Source organism: Elephantulus edwardii, unplaced genomic scaffold, assembly GCF_000299155.1.
Source record: "Elephantulus edwardii isolate Elephantulus edwardi_28Jun2011 unplaced genomic scaffold, EleEdw1.0 scaffold00022, whole genome shotgun sequence".
NCBI lineage: Eukaryota > Metazoa > Chordata > Mammalia > Macroscelidea > Macroscelididae > Elephantulus > Elephantulus edwardii.
In genome coordinates, this window is record NW_006399772.1 from 6,282,185 (window position 1) to 6,309,584 (window position 27,400).

At 38.6% G+C, this 27,400-nt stretch overlaps 1 protein-coding gene across 2 annotated transcripts in view; it reads right to left on the minus strand.

The window, feature by feature from the left end:
* RELN (reelin) overlaps positions 1 to 27,400 on the minus strand; it is a 633,193-nt gene that overhangs the window by 175,803 nt on the left and 429,990 nt on the right. For both annotated transcript variants that reach the window (XM_006882611.1, XM_006882610.1), the window contains exon 20: positions 15,496 to 15,732. In XM_006882611.1, coding sequence (XP_006882673.1) covers positions 15,496 to 15,732 — 237 coding nt within the window. The remainder of the gene's footprint in view (positions 1 to 15,495; positions 15,733 to 27,400) is intronic.

Genomic DNA, 27,400 nt, shown 5'->3' on the forward strand with positions numbered 1-27,400 from the left:
ACCCTCATTCCGTACTCTTATGATAAACATAATGCCCTAAAATATAATACTTTTAAACTATTCTCTCCCTCATAGACTTCAATGCAGTAAACATACAGAAGAATTAATTTTTTTAAAAAAATGGTCATCAGACATGTCTGAATATGGATGCTCATATATACATGTACACCGCTTATGAAAATAGTTTCTCTTTAATCTCATTTCTAAGTTTTATCATAATGAAAAAAATCCTAAAGTCAGAGATGATTTTATAAAATATGATTAATAGTACACAATTACTTATAATAGAAATTGGCATTAATCTCAGTGTCAAACCATAGGGGAAATGGAATACTTAAATGGAAATATGGAATGTTTAAATAAATAGTCTTTTGACAAGTAACTCATATCAGACAGAGACAGCTTCGCTAAAGTAGACAAGGGAGCTAGTAGAATACTCTGAAATCTTAGAGACATTAAATATTTCCCCTAAGTATGCTTTGATTAATCAGCAAAATGTGGATGAACTACACTGACTTGCTTCTTGCAAAGATTTAGTTGTTATTTAGAGATGGAATATTATTTTTGTAGCATGTCATCATGAACTCGGGCTATTAAGTTTATTCCAACAATGAGAAGTAGCTGTTTTCCTGACGGTTTGCGAAGTAAAGTTATGTACCTGAACAATGACTAGAAGAAGAAGGATGTAAGAGTTTCCATATCTGCTCCAGCTGAATGTTCAATAAAAGGATGGGGAAACGCTGCAATCATTATGGTTGGTCTTACCAGTCCAGGTAAGGGACAGCAAATGACTTAACTTGTTTATCGCCTAGCAGAGATGTACGGTACATGCTGAGGGTAGGGAGTTGTGTTGCAAATTCAAAGTCAAACTGTTCGAATCCACCAGATGCTCTGCAGGGGAAAGATGGGCAATCTCTTCCCATGTAATTTATAGCCTCTCAAAGATTTCCTAGCGGGTCAGCTATGTAGTACGTTAATAATGACATAAAATAGAAATACAGTAATACTAAATATAGCACATGATGATGGCAGGGCATGAGTGGGACTAATTCAGGCTTTATCTAGTAATTTTTTAAATTTTATATTGGTTTGCATAAAATATTGGTAATACACTGTGTTTCATTCATGTACATTGTGTTTCACACATTCCTTCATTCACATTTTGTTTAATCATTCATAGACATTATATTTTGTAAAAAAATCAATCACCAGTGATCTATGCTTTCTATTACCCCTCCTTTCAGCTCCCCACTAGATCTTTCCCAATTCTTTCACCACCTCTGTCCACTCACCAAACATGGGAGAGTTGAGAGAGCATTGTGCTGAGTGAACTAACTCAATGTAAGAAGGACAAATACTGCATAAGTCCATTACTATAAAAATACAAGGATAACTGGTAAGATGTGTGTTAAAGTCCAAAAGGGGAAAGGGAGGGGGGCTGGGGGGGAAATGTGAAGAATAGGGAAATCTAGTAATTTCTTGGAGAAAGGTTATCAGAGGATGCCTACAAACTTAATTTCACTTATTTGCTTCAAACATATATCCAGTCTCAAAACAACAACAATAAAAAAAACACCCATACCTAAATATATACCCAGTCTCATGGGCATCTAGAGAAAACTGTCCAGCGCATGGTACCGCCTGGGCTGAGCAGCCTGCAGGTGACTGAGCCACTAAAACCTTTGCCCTCATGGCACTTCTCCGCCCCAGGACTTCTGAACAAATTATTTTCACAATCAGCTCCTTGAAATTTATTGCATGTGGAATAGTTTATAGAGTATCCTCAAAGCTGTATAGAAAGAGAAGAAAATGCTGTGTCTTGCAAACACAACCTGCACCCAACTTTTTCATGGTTGCAAATTTAACCATGAAACTGGCTGACGAGAAGTCACACAGGAAAAACCTCAGGGGAACTGTGGGCTTTGTGAGCCACCTTGATGATAACATCCTTTAAAGGTGCCAAGATGACAAGGAAGAAGCAGTGGAAATGATATAAAAAGACAAGTTAAAGAGGAGAAATGAGGGCAGTTACTGACAATAAAATTCTCGCTTAGCACCAATATCATTTCAACAATAGAATGTATTTAGTTTTTCCTATTGTGCAGGGTACTGCTTGGATCACTCATTCAACTCACTGCTGCCACCTGGGAACCAATCATAGCCGACCCTCCAGTGGGTTTTCAGAGATTATAAAACACAGGAGGAGACTGTCCCTCTTTCTCCCAAGGAACTGCTGTTGGATTTGAACTGTCTGGCTTTGGGTTGGCAGTGCGACTCCTTACACTGGGCCACCAGCGCTTCCCCCCTTTTCTAGTTCACCCTTTATAGACTGGACTGTTGTTGTTGTTGTGTACAACATCGAGCCAGACCTGAACCAAAGTTTACCCTCCAGCAGGTTTTCAGAAGCAGTTAATGGCACAAGAGGAGACTGGCCATCTTTCTCTCACACAGCAGCTGGTAGATTCAAACTGCTATGGGTGACCATTGACTCTCATCAATGAGATGTAAGTGAAAGATGCTAGATGGATTTAGTCACTCTACTTCTAATTAGAGCTTTTAAAAATGGATAGACTTAGCTGGCGTGCCCTATTGCTCCTCTAGTCTAGTTTCCTCCCTTGAGGTACAGTAGCCACTGTGTGGCAGTGAAGATGCTGAGATGACAGAGCAGAACATGAAGAGCTCTTGGGTCTCTGCTGGCCTGGTTATACTGCTACCCAGCCCTGGCCAACCTGCTCTTCAACATCTTGTTACAGGTGAGAAAGAAACTTCTTTCCTTTTCTCTGTGTTCTAATAGTCTTATTACTTTTGTCAAAATTGAGAGCTGAATGCATTTATGACTAACACCTGCCACACTACATGGTCCTCATGCCTTAACACGAAGCAAAAGACAAAAACAGAAAAATAGCAAAGACAAATAGACAAAAAGCAAAGACTTCTGTGTTTCCAGATGATTCACAGTACAAACTCACTTGATTGTTCATAATTTATTCAAGACTGGCGGGACGCCAGTGATATTAGGTCTGTATTTTTTCCTTCTGAATCCTCAGCTGGAGTACTGGGATAGAGAATTTTACAGATTGCAATCCTTTAATTTACAAAATTACTCTCTAATGCTTGTCTAAGTCAAGATATGTTTATAAAGGCAAAAATATAGCTGAAGTTCTTCCCTGTTACAATCATAAGAACACTAAAGAACAGCTTATGTCAGCACTTTGAAGAGAAATTCTGGAGGCAGACTGCATGGGAATCGGGAGGCTTAACTTTATTCATGTTAAATTACAACAAAGCCTCTCAAAAATAAAGGAAAAATTAAAGAGTTCTTGCACCTAACTATAGGATAATTCTTCCTGGGACAAGATTAAAAGTTACTCTTTTATCTCTTTTCATATCTATCTCTATATAGACTAGAGGTCTCTATCATGATGCTGGTAAAGTAACAGCACAATAGATCTACATCTCTACTCATTCTCACTCTCGGTGATGTTGAGTTGGCTGACTCATTATAATCTAACATTTGATTTCTGAGGCTGTTAATGGGAGGAGACCATCTCTCTTTCTCCCTGGGAGATGCTGGTGGATTTGAACTTCCAAAGATGAGCAGTCTTTGGGTTGGCAGCACAGGTCATGATGGACTAAACCACTAGAACATCCTTAAGTTTCCATAGTTATATCTCTGTTGTTGTTATGTGCTGTCAAGTCAACTATGATTCTTTGTGCCCCTTTGAACAAAAGATGTGAACTTGGCCCTATCCTGTCCGGGTCTATATTCAGCCTTCCTCTCCTTGACTTAATCCCATAATTATTGTTCTAGCTCTGTTTTCCTGATTTGTTGGAAGCTGTTAGGTAGAAATGGATCCTATTTTATTCATCCTCCTCTTAAGATCTCACAATGATGCATGTACTTTGCAGAAGTACACTGTGTGGGCACAAGAAATCAAGGTTTTCCAACAGCTTGAATCTTCCACTTAAGCTTTGGCCGAAGGCCACTTAAGAGGCCAACAGTGATCCTCAACAGTGTGATGTGGAGATGGAAGGCTGAGCTACTGGCTTCTGTCCACAAACACCCTGGAAAGCAAAGGCAAGCTAGAAAGGAGACCTTTTGATTTTGATTTTTTTTTTCAATGTTTTTTCCACTCTGTCATGCTCCATCAAAAGTGTTCAGAAAATCGTCAACAAAATGACTACACAAACCAGGTCTCTCAGTTAGGAAGAAAGCAAGTTTTGTATGACTACAGTTGACTTTTGAACAACATGGGTTTGAAGCGCACAAGCTTGTGGACTGCTTTCCCCTGTGTTGATTGTCATCTCCGTGTGAGGAGGCATGAACTGCTCATGTAGAGATGAGTATCACATGGTACACTGAGCAGATACTCATCAACACTGCAATACACAGCTGGGATGGGGAAAACGCACATCTAAGTGGACCTGTGCAGTTCAGACTTGCTTAGGTCAAGGTCAACTGTAAATTATACTTAGAAGTATACTGCACAGGAGGTCAGTTTCTTTAAATTTCATGTTTTTCAAGGTCAGTTCTACAGTACTTAGTTGCTATTATGAACAAAGACAAGGTTTCGATGTTACCTTAAACTTATTTGTTTTTCTTCCTGAAGACCTTGGAGGCAAGGATTCTGAGGCTCCATCTAACATACTTTGGACACGTTGTGAGGAGAGACCGGTCCTTAGAGAGGGACATCATGCTTGGGAGGGTGGAGGGACGGCGCAGGAGAGGAAGGCCCTCTATGAGGTGGATTGATTCAGTAACTGGTATAATTGGGATGGGAGTGTCAGAGACAGTGCGATTGGCACAGGACAGAGCAGTGTTTAGGGCTGTTGTACATAGGGTCACTATGAGTCGCAAGCGACTCGACAGCACATAACAACAACAACAACAACCACCACCTTTGGGTTGGCAGTTCAGTTCCTTACCAGTAAGCCACCAGAGCTCACACAGTAAGTGATGATCTCAGCCTACTGAATTTGTTTCACCAAATCAGATATGAATCTAAGTAATCAAACAGAGATTTCTCTCATTCTTTAAGAATCACCTCAAATTTATTTACTGGTTTGTTCTCTTTTTAAGCAAACTTCACTCCATCCAAAGGAGGACTTTCAGGGAAATTTAATTCTGCAGATCTAAGTAAGGAAACCTGGTATCATAGTTTTGGGTTACTAGTGGTTGGAATCCACCAGTTGCTCTGTGGGAAAAAGCTGAGTGGTTTCCTCTTGTTAAGATTTATAGCCTCAGAGATCCCGGGGAGGGTCACTGGAAGTCAGAATTCACTTGGCGGCAGTGGGCAGTCGGCAAATTTGGAGAAATAAATAAATTTTTTAAATAATCAACCTTCTGAAGACTTACAAAATATGGACTCTTGAATCAGCCATTTTATCTATTGCATAGGCAGGACATAATCTAGTAGATATCTTGAAGTGGCTTGTATATATCTTATAATATATAGAGGTTGTTCTTACATATGTCTTGAAGTAATTAATCTCTTCACCACCATCCTATTCCAAAAGCTACCAGAGCACATACGTGATTCCAACAGTCTAGCTGAGCTGTTTCTACTGACTTTCCCCTTACCCTTCATAGCCTATTCTCTCCACAGCAGCCCTGCTTATTTTCAAAACAAAAATAGGATCATATCCCTCCTCTTCCAAATAATTAATTTAGTTCCCATGTTGTTGTTAAGTGCTGTCGAGTCGTAGGTGACTCATAGAGACCCTATGAACGAAAGTCCTCAGCATTTGCGTGACTTTCATCCTTTCTCCAGGTTCATAGAGCTTCCAGAGTCAAGCTAGTGGATGCCACTCCTGCTTCCAAGCTTGTTTTAATCAGGGAGCTTCACCAAACACTGTCCACCATGGGTAAATATTATCACATTTGACACATCAGTGTCACAGTATTCAGCTTCACAGCAACCACAAGTTACCTCTGTATAGCAAGTGGACACACCAGAGCTATACGACCTAGAAGAATGTTTGAACAAAAACAATGAAAAATAGGCTTGAGGGCCGTGGATTCCAAGTCACCCACCTCTAGCTTGGTAGTATCACTTTCTCTTCACTAGGCCAGCTGATCTCTCTTTACAAGCCCGTAACCTGATTTGATTCTTGCCTGCCTCAAGGTTTCCAACCTTGCTGTTCTCTATCTGCAATGCTCTCCCTTCCACAGTTTCACATCACGGTCTCTTTCTCATCACTGCCTTCTATTCCAAAGTCTCTCACTCTGTACTCCTGTCACCCAAACATTCCATTCTGTTAATCCACCTTATTTTCTTCTTAGCACTCCTCACTGTCAGAAATACTATCACAAATTTACTTGTTCAAAGTCTTCCTTCCCCTGTAGAATATATCAAATATCATGGATACTTTTCTGTCTTTCTCTCTTGTTCAGACCATTATGCCTCCAGTGCCAAAGAGAACCACTGCTGTAATCAATGAATAGTTGAATAAATTAATCTCTCAATAAGTAATGGAATTCTTGTGATTAAAACTTCACAATGAAAAAGCCTAGCAAACAGGCTCTGCTTTAGAAAGTCATCTGCAAATTTATTCGGGGTATATTCAATTATATAAACAGTTTTATAGTGGCACTAATTCCCCTGGGGACTGAGAATCTTCATTTCACAGATGTTGAGCATAATAATAAGTGACTCTTCAGTTTTTCTCTCAATGTATTTACCTTTTCTATCTGCTGATCTTCCCAGAATGATCACTTACTGTGAAATAGTAGTTAAAGTGTCTCTTGGGAGCCATCTTACTCCTACTGACTTTCTCCAGCAGCACTATTTTAGTTGATTTAGTGCTCTTTTTGATTGTCATTGTAAAAAAATAACTCCAAGAATACACTAGACTTGATAATAAAACATTTGACAGAAGTTCTATAAATTTAAATTTTATTTCAGATGAATTTCTGAAGAAAGTTAGCTGGCTATTCTTTGATTCCATCTAGGTAGAGTCATCTTACAGGAGGATTATTAGAACTTTTGTGTATCCTAAGCAATCAAGACTGCATAAAGTTTCATCTGGCACTAGCTTTAGTATTCCGGTTGTCATAGTAACCAATGATACTTCCTTGTATCAGTGTCAACAACTTCTTCGACAGGTTTATAAGATTAATCCAAAAGAACTAAGAATCTGCTATCTATAAAGACTTAACTCTTTCAAATGTGTATGTTTACGTAAAAAAATTAAGACAGGGGATTTTCTTTGTGACTTAGTAATTTAAGGAAATCTGTACTTTTTTTTTTGGCCAATGCTTGCAAAATACATGCTAAATCCTCCTGTGAGCTTAATATCTCTACAGATGCCCCTCAGATCTATGAAGTGTGAGTGTGAAAGGGTTTCTCTGGGTCAAACTGAAAATCTTTCTGGATCATCTATTACTACATATTATTGTTGACTTGAGATGGTCCTTATAATCTAGAAATACCATAACTACTTTATATCAGTCCCTTCTGGTTTCTTTTAACGCATAATATACGCTAAATATCAGTTAGGAGCACTAACCTATTGGTCTCCTTAAGCTGTTACTAGAGTCATAGTACTATTTTCTATCTTTTATTACAAATAAACCACACTTGTTACATTATAAAATAACAGCCTTTTTCTTAGCCTGGAATTTTCCCCCTGGACCACTCTTATTTCTCACAAAATATAAAAACAAATCCTTTCCCCTTGTTCATGTCCATGATACTTCATGAGCTATGAACACATACTCTTTGAATGCAGGCCTTTGTCCATTCCTTCTGACTAGGCCCATCCACCCTGCAGCTGTTCTTCTTTTTCTGACTCACAATAGCTCGAGGGCTGACTGTGCCACCTGGGACCGGTGTGGAAAACTGGGCTTCAAATAACTTCCCATTACAACATCACACATCCTACAATGTGTGCCTTCACGTTCACATGCTGCTGCTTCTTCACAGTTGATTTCATTCCTTGCACGCTACTCTTTCTTCTATTTTCACCACCTACTTTGTGAAATTTCTCCTAAAATGTACCCTAAACATGACTCATGCTAGTGCTTTACGTGGGTAAAGGAAAAAAGAGAGTGTTAATTAAGAAAATAAGATTAGGTTTAACAAGGAGTCAGTATTTTTTCTTTTTAGTGGCCATGAACGTACAACAATTCTACAAGTTTCTTCTATCTTGAAATACTACAGGCCATCATCTTTGCAATCACTTGTTATGCATCAGAGAGTAGGACAATGACTAAGGAGGATAGAAGAATTGATGCCTTTGAGCTGTGTGTGGTGCTGGAGAAGAGTATTGAGGGTAACATGAACTGCTAAGAAAACAATTCCTCCTGGAGAGGGCTAAACCAGGCTGCTCCTTGGAGGCAAAGATCCTGAGGCTTTGTCTGACATACTTTAGACATGTTGTAAGGAGAGACTAGTCCTTGGAGAGGGACATCATGCTTGGGAGGGTGGATGGACAGCACAGGAAGGGAAGATCCCTTATGAGGTGGATTGATTCAGTGACTGGGATAATCGGGATGGGTGTGTCAGCGGCAGTGCGATTGGCACCGGATAGAGCAGGGTTTAGAGCTGTTGTACACAGGATCACCATGAGTCACAAACGACTCGACGGCACATAACAACAACAACATTAATGAAGCGTTATAAAAAATAAGGAAACAAATTCGTTTTCTTAGCTTGTAATCTATTTGTGCTTTCATTATTATTAGAATCACTCTATTGCTTTCTACCATTTTATTGCAAATGAACTCTGTGTTTATTTAAGTTACTATATGGGATAAATAGACTGCTAGGGTCTGAGGTTCCTTGGAAACCTAACTGTTACACAATGTTCCATTTGGCAAAATATTCAGGCTTGTTGTCATGCAATATATATGGATGGAGACAATGACTGGTATTCTTGTGGACAATTACTGACAAGAATACATGCACTCACTGTGGGGCTTCTTATCACCCAAACTTCCAATTTTATTCTTCTAATATTTTATATCCTTATAAAAGGAAAAAAAAAAGTCTTAATGTTTCCATTCCATTTCTTTTTGTTGTTGTTGTTATGTACTATCAAATCAGAACCTACTCCGAGCTGACCCTCCAACAGGTTTTTACAGGCAATAAATCTCACAGGAAGAGACTGCCCATCTTTCCCCTGCAGAGCAGCTGGTAGACTGAAATCTTGTTCCTTCGGTTTGCAGTGCAACTCCCTACCACTAGGTCACCAGGGCTCTATCACAGGAGAAAATGTATGTTAATATCTAACATACAAAAGTTCTGAATAATTTAGACCTCAATGAAACACTGCATGAGGGCTTGGATTGGTGGCTGAGTGCACAGTGAACTGTGTGGCTGACTCAAAGGCTGTGTGTCTCTGACAGTTCAAACTCCCCAGGAACCCGAGGGAACAAGATGAGGAGTGTCTCCTCGTGATTTACAGCACTGAAAACCCAACAGGGGGGTCCTAGGAGTTGGAACTGACTTGATGGCAGTGAGTGAGTGGAACACTGTAGATGCCACAGTTTTCTTTCTATCAACCAGACATTTAAAATAAGAAAAGCAGGTGTGAGTTGGGTGCATTCTACCCATGATCTTATTGTACCTTTGAAACAATTTTAGAAGTATATTGTCCCCCTTTAATGAAAAACTAAGGCTCAGAGACCATAAATAAATGGGAGAAATATGTGACAATCTGCTTCAGTAAAAGATTGAAAACTCCATGGGCCATTCTGGTCTGTCCTATACGGTTGCTGTGAGTTAGAAATTATAGAAATAGGACAGGGAAGAAATGCTACTGGATTGATATAGGGCATTTTTGACAACTTAAAAATGTCAGCTTCTGAAAATTACCAAAGATTATGAAAGATTGATGTCCTTATCTTCTATTTGAGGGAGTTCTGGTGGCCTAGCGATAAGGACTTGTGCTGAGCATCCAGAAGCAGGCAGTTCAAATCCACCAGGTGGTGCATAGTAGAAAGATGGGCATCTCCTCCTGTGAGATTTACAGACTCTGAATACCCACTAGAGGGTCAGTTATGCAAAGATTCTGACTTGAAGGCATAAAACAACAACAACATTCCCTGTTTGGCTTCCTAGCTTGGATTTAGAATTAGCACAGAGAATGGCTCAGGGATAGGCAGGAGTGGGAATAAGAGTGGGAGCCTGGGAGCCTGGGGTACAGATGCAATGAGATGTGACAGTCTGCTCACATTAAGATTTTGTTGTTGTTGCTATGTGCCGTCGAGTCGTGTGCGACTCATAGCGATCCTATGTACAACAGCCCTAAACCCTGCTCTGTCCTGTGCCAATCGCATTGCTCTGACACACCCATCCCGATTACCCTAGTCACTGAATCAATCCACCTCATAGAGGGTCTTCCCCTCCATGATTTACAGCCTCAGAAATCTGAATGGCAGTTCTACTCCATCCTGTTGGGTTAGAATAGACTCAATGAAAGGGGGATTATTTCTTTTATTTTCCTTTTTAATTAGTATAAACAGTATTTGAACTCAGATCTAGGACCTCAATGCTTGTTTTCTTCCTATTACACCCTATATCTATCTATCTATCTATCTATCTATCTATCTATCTATCTATCTATCTATCTATCTATGTATCATGTATCTATCCATCATCTATCAGGTCCATTCTAAATTGTTAAGTTGTTGTTGTGTACTGTTGGGTCAGAACCTCGCAGCTGACCCTCCACTGGGTTTTCAGAGGCAGTGAATCACACAGAAGGACAATGCCCACCCTTCTCCTATGCAGCAGCTGGTGGATTTGAAACACAGCTTCTTAATACTAGGCGATCAGGGTGTGTTACGAGAATAAATGTACTAATAGAACACATTTTAAAACCAAAACTAATAGGACATAATATGATATCAATGTTCTTTCTACTTGTTGCATCTAATTTACTAGAGAGAACGGAGAAACATGAATACATCTTGTTATTATCACGTGTGGTATTACTCACTTCAATCATAGTAAATGTAATATTTAATAAAGCTTGGCCAAACATATTCCTTTAGTGATATTTCCTTTTAAAAATATATGAAAGAGGTTTTAAAGACTATTTAAAAAAATCTATATCCATACATTCTGATTTTAGAATCATGTATGGAAGAAAGGAAATTACTACAATAATTAAAAGCTATTCATTTCCCCACTGAGAAAAAACGCTTTAAAATGACATGCTGTAAAGTGATTTATAGCATATTGACTGCAGTTCTTCTAATGAAAAAGCAATTGTCCAAGTTTTCCCTGGAGAACACGCTCAGTAACAACAATCCATGCTCATGGAGAGTTATGACTCAGAAAATGAGAAGCAAATGAACTCACAGCTGGGAAAAGCCAACAGGAATTCATTTAACACCAGTCGTTTGTACAGAACATGTATACATGTCAGGATTTCCCTGGGGAGACACAAGGTCACTGAAGGGCAGAGTTCACATGTTTAAATATGCTTAACGAGATTTTACTTAATAGATAATGTGCTCCAGAGGCTTTACATTTTAAAAAAAACCCCACAATAACAGCTTGTTTCAGGACTAGGAGGTTATGATAAAGAGTTGGTCAACAGTGCCACTTGAATTTCAATACTGTAACAAGTGTTTTGTGAAAAGCATCACCAAAACGGGTTCTCATTGAATTCTGGACAATAGATTCCTCAACAGCAGAGAGAGACAACAGTGTCATTAAAAGGGGCTTTATTCTGACTCATTGGCTAAGAAAATGGGAACAGTTTGAGATCTGCCATGTTGCTTCATTTTAATGAGCAGTGAGCATTTTTCATGTCCTTATTAAGGCAGTTAATGTGTTCCTCTATTCTCATTATCACTGCCAGAGTATACTCTGTTGTTTTACAACCAAGACAACTCCTTTTCATTCCGGGGAAGATCAGAAAGTCAAATCTGATTGCTCACATGTGGCTGTTAATAAAACTCCTATGGTGCTGTTCAAGGTGCCCATGGGGATTGTACAATTATTTATATTTTCTTATGGTTTGCTATAATTACTGTGATTGTACTTCCACAAAGTAAATGTATTTCTCCCAATTAAAGCAGTGGTGGCGTAAGAACATTCATCAGACTTGTGTGAAAGGATATTGTTCTTAGGGTTTTGATCAAAGCACAGAAATTAAACTGCTGTAACCAAGCATTCAACCCGAGTGTTAAATTAAAATGCTCAGCAACTTTGGAGTTTATTTGAGCAGATGTTAACTATTTAGGAAAATAAACGCAATACAGGACTTGCATTCGTGATATGACTCTTTGTTGTATCAAAATTTTGGGGAAGAAAAACTCACTGTGTAAACCTGAAGGATATACATTATGATAAATGACTGATTTCAATTATTGTTAATTCAGGTCAATTTAAATTTCAGAAAGTTCTCAGAAATATGACCCATGAGATTGTATTTTTGTATTTGCTTACTTATTCTGCCTCTTTTCTTTCAAGGTTCCAGAACTAAGGACTATTAACTATAAAACATGCATCTGAGGCTATCAAATAGTATACAATCTAACCTCTCCTACTTTGTCATATGGAAATTGCATTTTGTCTCATTTGACAATGCTCACATCAAAAATGACCAGCTGTACTTCCATTCCATTAGCTGTCACGGTGACGCTCAGATTTCACCCTGCTGTGTGCAGGATGTGACTCTACACGCACCATCCCCATCAAAGGTAATTTTCTGTGCAATAGTGTACAAAATTTACCTCTAATTATGGCAAGGTCACTGATGGGTCATTTATGATACACTCTCTGGAGACAATTGCAGTGGATGGCTTTTGGCGAGTTTCATCTGGAACAATCAATTGGGTCTGACTTTGACTCAATAGAAAGTAAAAGTATCTTAGAGAATTATTCTAAGAGATCATGTCAAAGGTCGTAAAGGAACTTACAAAGGGGTAGTGTGCACAGAAGTGAAGGCTGCAGGCTTGGAAGTCAGTCCGGCCTGAGTCATGCCTGTCTAGAAGTCTGTGTGATCTTCCCTGCACATCCTCCAGACTCCATTCCGTACATTTTCCCACTCATTACCTAGACTCCAGCATCACTGGCCTGGTCTAGCCCTTGAATATGCGTTGGTCACTCTTGATTTGAGGTCTGTACACTCCCAAGACATCTGCATTAGGAATATTCTCCCCATATATCTTCACATAGCCAAGCTCCTTTCTTTGTCAATAAGGCCTCCTCGGAGAAGCTTATTAACAGTTCCCTATCTAAAGGACCAGAGAGCTCTGATGGTCTAGAGGAGAGGAATATTACTGCCGAGCAGAAGGCATGTAGTTCACATGCACCAGCTGCTCCAACAGAGAAATATGGGCAATCTCCTCCGATGTGATTTACAGCCCTGGAAAACCTAGTGGAGGGTCAGCTCTGAGTTCATTACAACTTGACTGTAAACATGAACAGTCTAAAGGATCACCTTTATATGTCAGCCACTCACTTTGGCATCATCCTACTGATATCCCTCGAGTGCCTATCAGAGTTCGAAATGATCTTTTTACCTCTTAACTGTATAAATAAATGTACACACGATAATAGGAGAAGACATCTAATTATAAAGGGTATCTATATCTTGACCAGCATGTCCCACAATTAACATTAACCATATGAGTCAAATACTTATTGATAAAATGGATTAACAAAGAGATCATAATTAATAAACAAAAAAGCCACAAGAACCTCAAGTTACTGAATTGAGTCTGCCCCATAACAACTTTGCAGGACAGCGTAGAGCTTCCCTAAAAGGTTTCCAAGCCTGTAAATCTTTAAAGAAGTAGATTGACACATCTTTTTTTTCCTGCAGAGTGGCTGGCGAGCTTCAGCTGTGACCTTTGGGATAGCAGCAAAGCCCTTAACCACTGTGCTCCAGGGCTGCTCAATTAAGAACAGAAATCTCATTCAAGTGCTTGGAATATACTCTGAAAAGTGAGAGCTAAGGCATAAACAGAGACTTGTACATCAATGTTGATAGCAGCGTTACTCACCATCTCAACAACATGGAAACAGCCCAAATGTCCAACATTTGGACATGGAATGGATTGAGAAATTATGGTACATTCACACAATGGAATACTATACAGCACACAGAAACAATGATTTTGTAAATTACTACCTAACATGGGAGGGACTACAGAGCATTAAGTGAACTCAGTCCCATAAGGACAAATTCTATATAAGACCATTGTTATAGAACCTATGTAAGGATCCAAGGTGGGGAAGGTGGGAGAAGAGGGGAGAGCATGCGTGGGGAGTGCGGGTGGGGGAGTTAATCATAGGGTTGTACAATCTGATATGTGGAGGGAGGGGTGTGTGAAGGAAATGGGAAAGATTAGGTGCGAAGAACAACGTATACGAACATTGTAACTAAACCGGTACAAAATAAGAATTTTATGTAAAAAAGGAAATTGTGGCTGAGGAAAGAGAAATTATATGGATCATAAGACTGAATGAAAATAGAACTACACATGAGAAATTTTATTAAAATAATCATTTAAGCCAAACTATGTTCTCCCATGATCACTGTGTGTCTTCATGCAGGGACAATATGGCAATGCCTTAATTCCTAACACTTTCAAAACAGAATATTGTTTTCCCCCTTTTGTCCTGTTGACCCTAAGTCATAGTGATCCTGGTTGCAACACATTGAAACCCTCTCTGAAACTATTCTTTAAATGTTAGACTGTGTATTACTACATTATTTAAGTAATTATTTGTATTTTGAACTTCTTCTTAGGCTCAGGTGTAAAATAATTGTATACTGCTGTTTGGCTTGTTTTTGTTTTTAGGTGTCATTGAGTCCAGTTAGACTAACAGCAACCCTATGAACGCCGACCTGAACCCTGCCGTATTTGTGTCAGTCTCATTGTCTCTGACACACTAGAGCCCACTGTTGAAGTCACTGTGTAAATCCATTTCACTGGGGGGGGTTCCTTCTATTATCTGCTGATCACCATCACTCCACACATGATGTCCCTTTTCAAGGAATAGCCTCACCTGGCTATGTATCTATGTATCCACGTATGAAAAGTGAAAACTTCTCCATCCTTGCTTCTACGGAACACTCTTGACTACACTCTTTCTGAGACATAGATATCTGTTCTTGTGACAGACAGTCCATGGGATATTCAGTACCCTTCTCCAGCATCACAACTCAAAGGCATCAATTCTTCTAGCTTGCTAATATTAAAATAATAATGGTATTTACTCTGCTGCCGTTTGTGTTTGATAGTGTTCCCTTTAATTTATAACAGAATATTTTCATATTTGACTACAAAAAACAACATTTGAGATTAATATACATATTGAAATTTTTTTACTTAAATGTTCCAGTATTTGGGTCTAGTCCTCCTGCCCAAGGGTCCTCCAAGACAGAATGCTGACTTTTCAAGTGGCGCATACTTAGGAAATATTTGTCAACAAATGGTTAAATCCTAATGGTCTATTTTAATCCTAAATGCAAAATATAACGTCAATAAAAACCAAAACTTCACAGTAACAATGATGGAATTCTCACCAAAGGGTCCAGTCATGGCCGCAGTAGGGTTGAACATTTCCAAGATAGAACCCCAGAGACTGTGTTACTTCCACAAGATTGGTAAAGTCCAGACTAATGCTATTGAAAAGCACAGATGTCATGATAATCTCATCAATAGCCCACACATCTTCTCCCTGGGAAGAATAATACGGTTGCCACCATCTGAACTGGATTCCAAACTGTCTTGCATCATCTGGCAATTCTACAGAGATTATTCTAAAGGGAACAACAACAAAAAAAGGGTAAAAATTCACATTACTTTTGTATTTTAAAATATAAATATAGAAGCATAGATTATTTTTCTATTGTTATGTGCCATCAAGTTGCCTGCAACTTATTGACCCTAGGTACAAAAGCTCTGAACTATTCTCTATTCTGAGCCAGTCTCACTATCTCTGACACACCTACCCCAAATTATTCCAGTTACTGTGTCAATCCATCTAATCAAGGTCTTTTTCTCCTGTGCGGTCCCTCCTCCCTTCCAAGCATAATGTCCTTTTCCAAGGATTGGTCCATCATGGCCACATGCGCAAAGGATGTGAGATAGAGCTTCAAAATCCTTGCCTCCAAGAAAGGTTCACCCTCTTGAGGATAAACCTGTTTGTTCTCTTGGTATTCTATGGTATGCTCAACACTCTTTCTCCAGCACCACAACTCAAAGGCACCAATTCTTCCTCTGTCATTTTTGGTCTCTGTTCAGCTCTCTGATGTATAGCAAGTAATTGCAAAGACCACAGCCTGAATCAGGCATACCTAAGTCTCCAGATTGACATCGTGGCTTTTCAGTATGTTTGAGAGGTTCCTAACAGCAGCAGTGCCAGAATAATCTGTCTTTTGATTTCTTGACTGCTGGTGCCAAGAGTGTTGATTGTGGACCCAAGCAAGCTAAGCTGAAATTGTTAACCAACTCAGTCCCTTCTCCATCTATCATGGTGCTGCCAATTAGTCCAGTGGTGAGAATCTTTGTCTTGATGTTTAACTTCAATCCATACTGAAGGGTGCAGTCCTTGACCTTTTGCAGAAAACACTTCTGGTCCTCCTCAGTTTCTGCAAGCAAAGTTCTGCTGTCTGTATAATGCAGGTTGCTGATAGGTCTTTCTCTAATCCTGATGCCACATAAAACCCAGCATCCCGAATGATCTGTTCTGTGTATAGGTTGAAAAGGTACGAAGACAGGACACATCCTTGATGCACTCCGTTCCTTATTTTGAACCATGCAGTGTTTCCTAGCTCTGTTCTGAGGACTGCTTCCTGGTCCAAGTATAGGTTTCGCATAAGCATAAGCAAATGTTCTGGTATTCCCATTCTCCTTAAGCCTAGCCACAATTTTGTGTGATCCACACAAACGTCTTTGCATAGTCAATGAAACACAGATAAGTATTTTTCTGGTACTCTTTGCTTTCTGCCAAGGTCTATCTGACATTGGCAATAATGTTGCTAGTGCCACGACCTCTTTTAAACTCAGCTATTATTTCTGGTGGTTTTCTGTCAATGTGTTGACATCATTTTGAGATAATCTTCGGCAGGATTTTGTTTGTGTGCCTCCCCCTCACTGTAGTACAGTATTTAAAAAGAAAGAGTTTCCATAGGCACATCCATTTTTATCACAGCATCACGCACAATAGCAAAGTGATGCAAACAGCCCAGGTGCCCATCAACAACTGAATGGATGAAAAAAGCCAAACAAACATGGTACAGTCACACAATGGAATATGAAGCACTAAAATATAACCAATTAGGAAACACTAAAGAACATGCATGAGTTTGGAAGATACTATGCTCAGTGAAATACCTAAGTCATAAAGACCATTACTGTAACAACAGAACTGAGATGGAGGGGTAGGAAGAGCCAGAAAAGAATGGATAGATAATGAACAATGCACTGGAATGAGTGAAAGGAAGAAAACTCTGAAAGGAATGGACAATTAGAAACCATTTGTTTGGCAATTAATAATCTTCCAAAGGGAACTGCTGGGGGGAGGGGAAAAAGAACAGTGCATGAATGAATGAATGTATGATTTAAAAAAAGATGAAAAGATTTTTAAAAAAGAGTTTCCCCCTCATTACAGTTATTTGAGATTTCCAATTTCTTGTTTGATTTCAGCAAAGTCTACTTAACATCTCCAAAACTAAGAGTTTGCTTTCCCTCTTCTACTCTTGGAAAAGTGAACTCAACAAACCCTAGGTGTCCAAAGTGGCAGGCTCTATCTTACTCTGGCAATAGACCTTGGGGAGCTTGTTATATACATTATGGCTTTGATCTGGTTGGGACCAGGTATTTCCTCATTCTCATGAGTTTAGCACAGTGTGCGAGGTCACTTGCTGTGTCATGGTGGCTCTGACAACAACCCTGTACCTGACAAATGGGGAAGAAAATGAAGAATAATATCTAATTTCTAGGAGCAATTATTGTACACAGCAGCAGGAACCACATATTAATTGCCACGACAGTGACATCTGCTTGAAAGCTCCATAAATCACTGTTTCACGCCGCTCACATCCATACACAAGGTAAAATGTAAAGCAAATGGCAAATGGCACATTTGTCTCCATCAGCACACAATTAAACACCAGGAAAGGTGCCTGCAGTAAATACTCATTTGAAGGGACTAGGATTTCTTTTTCCTAGTAAGGAAAGGTAAACACATGACAATAGTTGGATAACTTAAAAAGAAATTCTTTAAATATTTCGGTGCTGGATTTACTGAGACATTTGACTGGTTTTCCTGTTTTTCATTATGTTTTAGTTTTGGCTACTATGTAAAGACACATGCTACATGACATCACAGAAAAGTAAACAAAAATGCATTTATTATTGCTTCTTTAAATAATAAATTCATAGGAAAATGAGGTAGTATGACACTATTATCACCACTGATTACATAGAAAATAAAGAAAATGGTAATTCTTTGAATAAGAAAATAAATAATGCAAATACACATAAATTAAAAACACTTCTTGAATTAAAAAGATATGGTTATAGTATCTTTGTAGTTTTATAATACTTTCTACAATCTGCTATATTTTACTTCAACATGAATTTAGCAGAATAGTAGTTTTAAGTAATTATACTAGTATTTCTGTTTCCTAAATATTTGCTTGTTAATTAAAATATATTCAGAACAATTATAAATTAAAACATCATGTATTAATAATTGAACTGTACTAATACTATATTTTGCTCTTGCATGAGCTCTAGTGATAAAGAGCTGTGCTGTTAACACAAAGGCTTGTGATTTGAACCCACAAGCCTGCACCACACGAGAATGATGGGAGATCTCCTGCCATGTGATTTACAGCCTCTGAAAACCTGGTGCAGAGTGAGCAATGAGTCAGTTCTGAGTTGACAGTACACAGCCACCACCACTACCACCACCACCACCACACCACAATATTTTATTGTCAGATGCTGCAGAGTTGGTTCTGACTTTCTGACTCAACAGTGACTCAATGGTACATGTATCCTGTGACCCCAATAAAATGCTGCCCTATTTTGTACCATTCTCATAATCTTTGCAATGTTTGATCTCATTCTTGCAGCCATTGTGTCAATTCCGTTTTTGGAGAGTATCCCACTTTTTTCTTAACCAAGCATGACGCTCTTTCTTCTAGGACTGCTCCCTCTTGATAACATTTAGGTGTTCGAGGTCTCTCCACCCTTCCTGTTAATGAGCACTCTGGCTCACGCTTCTGGTCGTACATGTTATACTTCATCAACTGCTGTTATTCTTCACTAACAGCATAATTTCAACACATCAATTTCCCCATCATCCTTTATTTACTGCCCAACAGTATGTTTTGTTGTTGTTATGTGCTGTTGAGTAGAGTAGGACTCAACCCATGAACCTTGAACCCTGAACCCCATGAACTTTGTCCCATCCTCTGTCATCCTTATCATCTCCAACACACTTGAGCCCATTGTCACAGATGCTGCTTCAATCCATCTCACTGAGGGTCTTCCTTTCTTTTCACTGATTCTCTACCTTTACAAGCATGATGTCCCTCTCCAAGTAATCTCTTCTCCTAATAACATGCCCAAAATACGTGAGAGGAAGCTTTGCCATTCTTGTCTCCAAGGAGCACTCTGGCTGTGCTTCCCTCACCCCCAATATGTATCTATTTGTTCTTTTGGAAGTTCATAGGATTTCTAGCCCTTTTCTCCCAACACCACAACTCAAAGGCATCACGTCTTCTACATTCATTGTACAGCTCTCAGAAACATAGCAAGTGACTGGAAAGACTATGGCTTCACAAAGGCATACCTTAGTCTTTAGACTGATGTCATTGCTCTTCAGGGCCTTGGAGAGGTCCTTGATAGCAGACTTTTCCAATGCTCCATGTCTCTGGATCTAACTTCTAGTACCAAAGGGCTTGATTGTGGATTCAAGTAAGATGAAACTATTGACAGTTTAAATCTTTTCTTCATCTATTATGATTGCTCATTGGCCAAATGGTGAGGAGTTTTGTTTTCTTTGTGTTGGGATTTAATTCCTATTGAAAAATGTAGTCTTTGATCTTCTGCAACAAGCACCTCAGTTCCCCTTCATTTTCACCAAGAAAGGCTGTTATCACCTACATCATGCAGGTTGTTGATGAGTCTTCCTCCAATTCTGATGCCACACTCTTCTTCATAAAGTCCATTTTCTCTACTGATTTACTTAGCATACAGACTGAATGGATATAGAGAAATGATACATTCCTGATGTACAGCCTTCCTTGTTTTAAACCATGCTGTGTTCTCTTATTCTGCTGAGGCAATAGCTTCTTGGTCTAGGTATAGGTTTTGCATAAGCATAATTAAGTGTCCTGGAATTCCAATTCTTCTCAAGTATTAGCCATACTTTGTTAATAGCCACACAGTCAAATGCCTTTGCATAGTCAATAAAATACAAATAGACATTTTTTTCTGGTATTCTCTGCCTTTACAAGGGATGCATTTGATTTCAGCAATGATAACCCTAGTGTCACAGCCTCTTCTGAACTTACCTTTAATTTCTGGCAGTGTACTGCCAATGTACTATTATAGCCATTTTTGTATAATCTTTAGCAATATTTTGCTTGCATATTATATTAATGATACTTCTTGATAATTTCCACATTGTGTTGGATTGCTTTCCTTGGGAATGGGAACAAATACAGATCTCTTCTAGTCAGTTGGCCAAGTAGCTGTCTTTGAAATTTCCACATGTCTATGAGGTGATTAAAAATACTATGGATTGAGTCATGCTCTTTAACAGCAACTTTAACTTTTACCTGTAGCTGTACTATATTCAAAAGTATGTTTTAAGGTCTTTCCTTTGTTTATTGTGTTTTAAATAACTTTTTTCACGGGGTTTTATGTCACTCCATAGCTCATGAGTGTCCAATACAAGAAATCTATTCTTCAGATGGAATCTAAACTCAGGGGCGGCGGGGTGGGGGGTGGGATATATATTCAAGGTTGTACTTTAATTTTCATGACCCTGTTTTCATTTTTTGTTTTGTTTGGATTCAATCTGAATTTGCATGTGATAACTAAAGGTATGTTTTGCCATTGGTCCCTGACCTTGCTCTAATTGATGATATTTAGACTCTTTCCACAGATGTAACTGGTGTGAGTCCTGCGTATTCCATTAATCTAGATTTTTGTGTGTGTAGTTGTTGTTTATGTTGCTGAGAAAAGGTAATCACAATGAATAAGTAATCTGTCTTACAAAACTCTAATACAAGATTCCAGTGTCATTTCTAGTAGAACTATCCTATTTTCAAACTTTTGTATTCCAATCACTAATAGTTATCAATACATCTCAATTTCATTCAAGTGTTAAAAAAGCATTATGCTCAAAGCATTACATTAATAATTTTTAAAAGGAGTAACAAAATTTTGAAAACAATTGAAAAGTAGAAATTCTCAGACAACTTTTAAGAGGAAAAAAGTGCAAATGCATATGCATATTTCAAGAATTTAACTAACCAGTGTTTTCAAAGCATAGATGTTAAAATCATTAATTTCATAATCAGACCCTAGGGCTAGAATTCTCATTCTGACACTTAACGCCAGCCACAGTTGCTGTTATTGTTAGGTGCTAGTTAGTCAACTCCAATTGACAGTGACTCTATATGCAATACAGTGAACCCCTCCCTGTTCCATACTGTACTAGTCTTATAACCTCTGCTGTGTATAAGACCTTTGTTCCTGTCACTATGTCATTTCATCTCTGACTCAGCAAAACAGAGCCTCTAATTTTTCTAAGAATGATGTCCTTTCCTAGGGACTAGCCTCTCCTGATAACATGTCTAAAGTATGTGAGACCAAGTTTCATAATTCTTGTCTTTCAAAGGCTCCCTGGTTGCACTTCCTCCAATATAGATATATTTGTTCTTTTAGAGTCCCAGGATGTATTAAGTCTTCTTTCCCAATATTACAATTCAAAGGCATCCATTCTTCTTTTGCTGTTAACCTACTGTTAATTTGGCTCTGACTCACAGCCGATGATCCAGTGGATTTTCAGAGGTTGTAAACTGCACCACAGGAGACTGTCCATCTATCTCCCAGGAGCAGCTGGTGGGCTCAAACCACATGTTTTTAGTTTGACAGCACAGCTCCTAATCACTAGGAAATTTATCTAACTTTTACATGCATATTAAACAATTGAAAATATAATGGACTACGTTAGGTATACCATATAAATTACAGTAGCCTCCCTGTTCTTTAATACCTAAAGAGGTCCCTTACAGAAAATCTGGCCTATGTAGACCACTGGGACAGTACTTAGTTTCCCTGTGTCTCTCTGAAACTAGGATTGTATCCTTACAAAAGGGTAAGAGACCTTTTGTGTTCACTACCATGTCCTCACCCCATGAAGCATACAGTATGACTATGGGTCCTGTAATACAGTAACAATGAGGTTAAATGCTCACTCAAAGATTAAGAGTTTCTAAGTAGCAATGGTGGGCTGTCTTCAGTCACCTGTATCTCGGGCTGAGTTTTTGACCTCTTCATCATATCGTGTGTTCTATGCATAGATTAACAGAAACCCTGATGGTATGAGGGTTAAAAATTTAGTTGGTTAATGGGTGATATTCCAAATCTACGCAAAAGCTGCATGACAAAGAGACCTTGTAACTCGTTCCCATAAAGCAAAGAAGCCTAGAAAAATGCTACAGGGCAAATCTACTGTGTCAAATGGGGATCCAATTAGTTGAAACCAACTTGACAACACTTAACAACAGTCTGCATGGATACTAGTCACAAGAACTACAGAACCATCTGATCAGAATATCCTAGACAAGGACTCAGAGATGTTCAAGCTTCCTTTTTAAGGAAGGTATTACATTCATTAATTTCTTTTGAAAAATGTTTTCTAAAAATATGTTCTATAGACTTGACTGACATGATTGAAACAATGAAGACACAACATACAAAAGTTAAGACATAAAAATAAGCCAAGATTAGAGTCCACAATAATCTCAGAATTAAAAACATCAAGCTCTGCAATTAAGAAAATCACTAGAAAAATTTTAGTCCCACCAGCATTATAACGTCTTACATTAATAAAAGTACCATTTAGTTAACAAGACAGGTCAGTCAGTTTCAATGAAAAAAAAAAATGCAGATCTAATTCCAGACCTTAAATTTTATAAATAACTGGCAGACAGTACTATTTAATTTACTGAATGAGTCATGGATAAGCAAATTATTTGAAGCTGGGTAGGAGTAAAGGCAGTTTAAACTAGCATATTTAATTTAAAGATCACAATTCATTTTCAAACAATCATGTAAGAGAAGAACAATGAACTACTCACATCCATTATAGGAAGCAATTTATATTAAAAAAATACAGCAAATGGCTAAAAGCATCAAGCTATATTTAACTCTCCAATGAAGAATTTATGTGGTTTGTATTATTTATCATATGAAATATAATTTAGAACCTGGAATACATTGAATTGTAGTCTGCCACATTTTATTAATAATACTTGTAAGAGAGAAGGGGAGGAAGAAAGAATCACACAGGCAAAGGTTTTTATAAAGAAAATGAAAGTATTCTTGCAACTACCAGGTTTTCCTTTCTCTAAAGTCTCCACGCTGATCTTAATCTTTCAAGCTATGCACATACCTACTACTGAAAAGCCACCTTGATTCTGCTTAGAAGAAAAATGCTGCTGTCAAATAGCAGGCAAGATTAAACACACCTTTGCAATAGCACATTAAATATGTAATTATTTTTCATATCAACAAAGATGAATTAAATTTCATGATATAGATTGATGACCGAATTTTGCAGCTGTCCATTCTTCTAAGAAAAAACTCTGCTCTAGGCCAAGTTAACTGAGGAAGACGACATTTCCTTCATCTTTCCGTTATTTTATCTTTTTTATTTAATTTCCCTGTTAATGTGTTTAATTTTCCTTTTTTGCTCACTATGAAAAGTGTATTATTTAATTTCCCTGTTAATGTGTTTCATTTTCCTTTTTTGCTCACTATGAAAAGTGTATTAAACGTTTCCTTAGGATTCATGTGTTCCTATTGAGAAGACGGATTGTTTTTTTTTAGCCTTATTTGTTACAAGGAAAGCCCCATTTAGTACACAAGTTATATTCCTATATTTAGATAATGTACAATATTTCCGTGCCATTAAGTTGACTACATAGCAACCCTGTGAACAACAGATCAGAACTTGCCCTGTTCTGCACAGCATCTCTGACAGGCTCAAGCTGCCGTTACAGTCGCTGTGTTAATCTCATTTTGTTGACGGTCTTTCTCTCTTTCTCTGACCCTCCACCTTTCCCAGCACGATGTACTTCTCCAAGGATTGACCATTCCTGATAACATGTCTAAAGGCTGTGAGACGAAGTTTCCCCATCTTTACCCTTAAAGAACATGCTGGTTTCACTTCTTCCAAAGCAGACTTGTTCTTTTTGACAGTTCCCTTTGGGGATATTCAGGACTCTTCTTCAACACTGTAATTCAAAGGCATCAATTCTTCTTCTGTCATCTCAGAACTGACTCAAAGCTGACCTTCCACAGATTACTGGAGATTGTAAATCGCATAAGAGGAAGGTGGCCGTCTTTCTCCTGAGGAATTGCCGGTGGGTTCAAACCACAAGAGAGGTATGGCCTTTGGTTTAGCAGTACAACTCCCTATGGATTATGCCACCAGAGTTCTCCATATAGTGTTAAAGCTTATCATAGTAGTTACTATCTTTGCTACCTGTTCCTTCACTTGTCATGAAAAGGAAACTCACTATGGACTTGCTAACACTAGGCCAAGAAAAGAAACTCTAGCGGCATAGTGCATAATGCATGGTGCTATTAATCTAAAAGCAGGCAGTTTGAATCTCCCAGATGCTCGGTAGGAGAAAGATGGTCAACCTCTTCCCATTAAGATGTAAAGAATAAGAAATCTAATGTAAGGTTGGCATGTTTTAGAATCAACTCGATAGTAACTGGTTTGGGGTTATCACTTGTTGATGTTATGTGCTGTTAAGGTGCCGATGACTCATAGTGACCCTCATAGTGTACAACAGCTCTGAAGCTTGCCCTGTCCAGAGCCAGTCGCACTGACTCCAACATACCTACCTCCATTGCCCTGGTTACTTTATCAACCCATTGTGTTTGGGATCTTCCTCTTCTGCTCTGTCCCTCCACCCTTCAGAACATGATGTCTTTCTCCAAGGATCAGTCCGTCCTGGCCACGTGTCCAAAGTATGTGAGTTAGAGCTTCAAAATCTAAGTGTTCAAGGAGAAATTTGGTTTCACCCTCTCTAAGACAAACCTATTTATTTTCTTGGCAGTCCATGGTATGTTCAAGACTCTTCTCCAGCACCCCAACTTAAAGGTATCAATTCTTCTTCTATTGTCCTTAGTCATTGTCCAGCTTTCTGATGCATAGCAAGTAACTGCCAAGACCATGGCCTAGACTGGGTGCACTTTGGTCTCTAGACTGACTGACATTGCTTCTCAGTACTCTGGAGATGTCCCTGACAGTAGATATTCCAAGTGCAATTAATCTTTTGATTTTTTCCTGACTTCTGGTGCCAAGAGTGTTGACTGTGGAGCTGAGCTAGCTGTAATTGTTAATAACTTCAATCTCTTCTCCTTCTATCATGGTGCTGCCAATTTGCCCAAAGGTTGAGAATCTCTGTCTTCTTGAAGTTGAGCCTCAATCTATACTGAAGGCTGCAGTCCTTGATCTTCTGCAGCAAGCGCTTCAAGTCCTCCACAGTTTCAGCAAGCAAGTGTGTGCCATCTGCATAGGTTGTTGACTAGTCTTCCTCCAATCCTGATGCCACATTCCTCCTCATAAAGTCCACCCTCCTAAATGATCTGTTCTGCATATAGATGGAAAAGTTTGGAGACAGGATGCATCTCTGACACACTCTTTCTGATTCTGAACCAGGTAGTGTTTCCTTGCTCTGTTCTGAGGACTGTTTCCTGGTCCAAGTATAAGTATAAGCACAATGTTCTGGGATTCTCATTTTCCTCAAGGCTAGCACAATTTGTTGTGATCCACAAAGTCAAATGCCTTGGCATAGTCAATGAAATACAGATAGACATTTATTCCTCTGGTACTCTTTGCTGTCTGCCAAGATCCATCTGACATTGGCAGTAATGTCTCTAGTGCCACAACCTCTTTTAAACCCCAGCTTGTGTTTCTGGTAGTTCTCTGTCAATGTACTGTTCCAGTTGTTTCTGGATAATCTTCAACAAGATTTTGCTTGCGTCTGATATTAGCAATAATGTTTGATCATTTCTACACTCTGCTGGGTCTTTTTTTTTTTTTTTAATGGGAATAAATATGGATCTCTTCCTGTCAGCTGGCTGGTAGCTGTCCCCTAGATTTCTTGGCACAACCTGGTGATTATGTCCAGGGCAGCATCTGTACACAGTATTGAAACAGATGGGGGAGAGAACTGTATAAAAGGAATATATGATTAGGTATTATTGGCATGACAAGAGTCCAGAATATGAGCTGCATAGTAAAATGGACTGGGGAGGGAGAAACTGTATAACAATGAAGGAATATTTTTTTCCCCAAAGAAAAAAGCAAAGTTGGGAGTAGGCGAGTAGGGAGGAAAATGTGCAACAATGAATGAATGTAAATCCAAGTTCTCTACAAACTTTCATTAAAATCTCAATAGCAATAAAAAATATGTTCAATTTGTATTGCATCAATTCCTGGGGCTTTATTTTTTGCCAAGTCCTTCAGAGCAGCCTGAACTTCCTCCTCCATCACCACTGCCTCTTGATCATATGTTGTTTTTTGAAACTCTTCTGTGTTCTTTTTGGTACAGTGACTCTGTATACTCCTTCCATTTTCTTTTAATGCTTCCTAAGTCATTCAATATTCTGCCTATAGTATCCTTAAGTACTGTAATTTGAGATTTGAATTTGTTCTTTAGTTCCTTCAGCTTAAGAGATTCTGAGTGAGTTCTGCTGTTTTGATTTTCGGACTCCAGCTCCTTGTACATTTCATTATAATACTTTGCTTTGTCTTCTACTAGAGCTGCCCTTTGAAATATCCATTCAGTTCCTTAACTTCTTGTTTTCTTCCCTTTGTTTTGGCTTGCTGGTGCCCTAGTGCAATATTCAGAGTCTCTTCTGGCATCCATTTTGGTCGTCTTCCTCTGACTTTGCATTCTTCATGGATGCTATCCATAATATCTTCCCACAGCTCATCTGGTCTTCATTCATTAGTGTTTAAAGCCTCAAATCTGTTTCTGAGTTGCTTTTTAAATTAAGGTGGGATAGACTTAAGGTGAAATTTTCATTCCTATGGATATGGATATGATTTGACCTTCTTTAGCTTTAATTTGAACTTGCATATGAGTAGCTGATGGTTTACTTAGGCAATATTTTAAAATATGTAAATTGTCTCACTCCATTCTTGAACTGGATTCT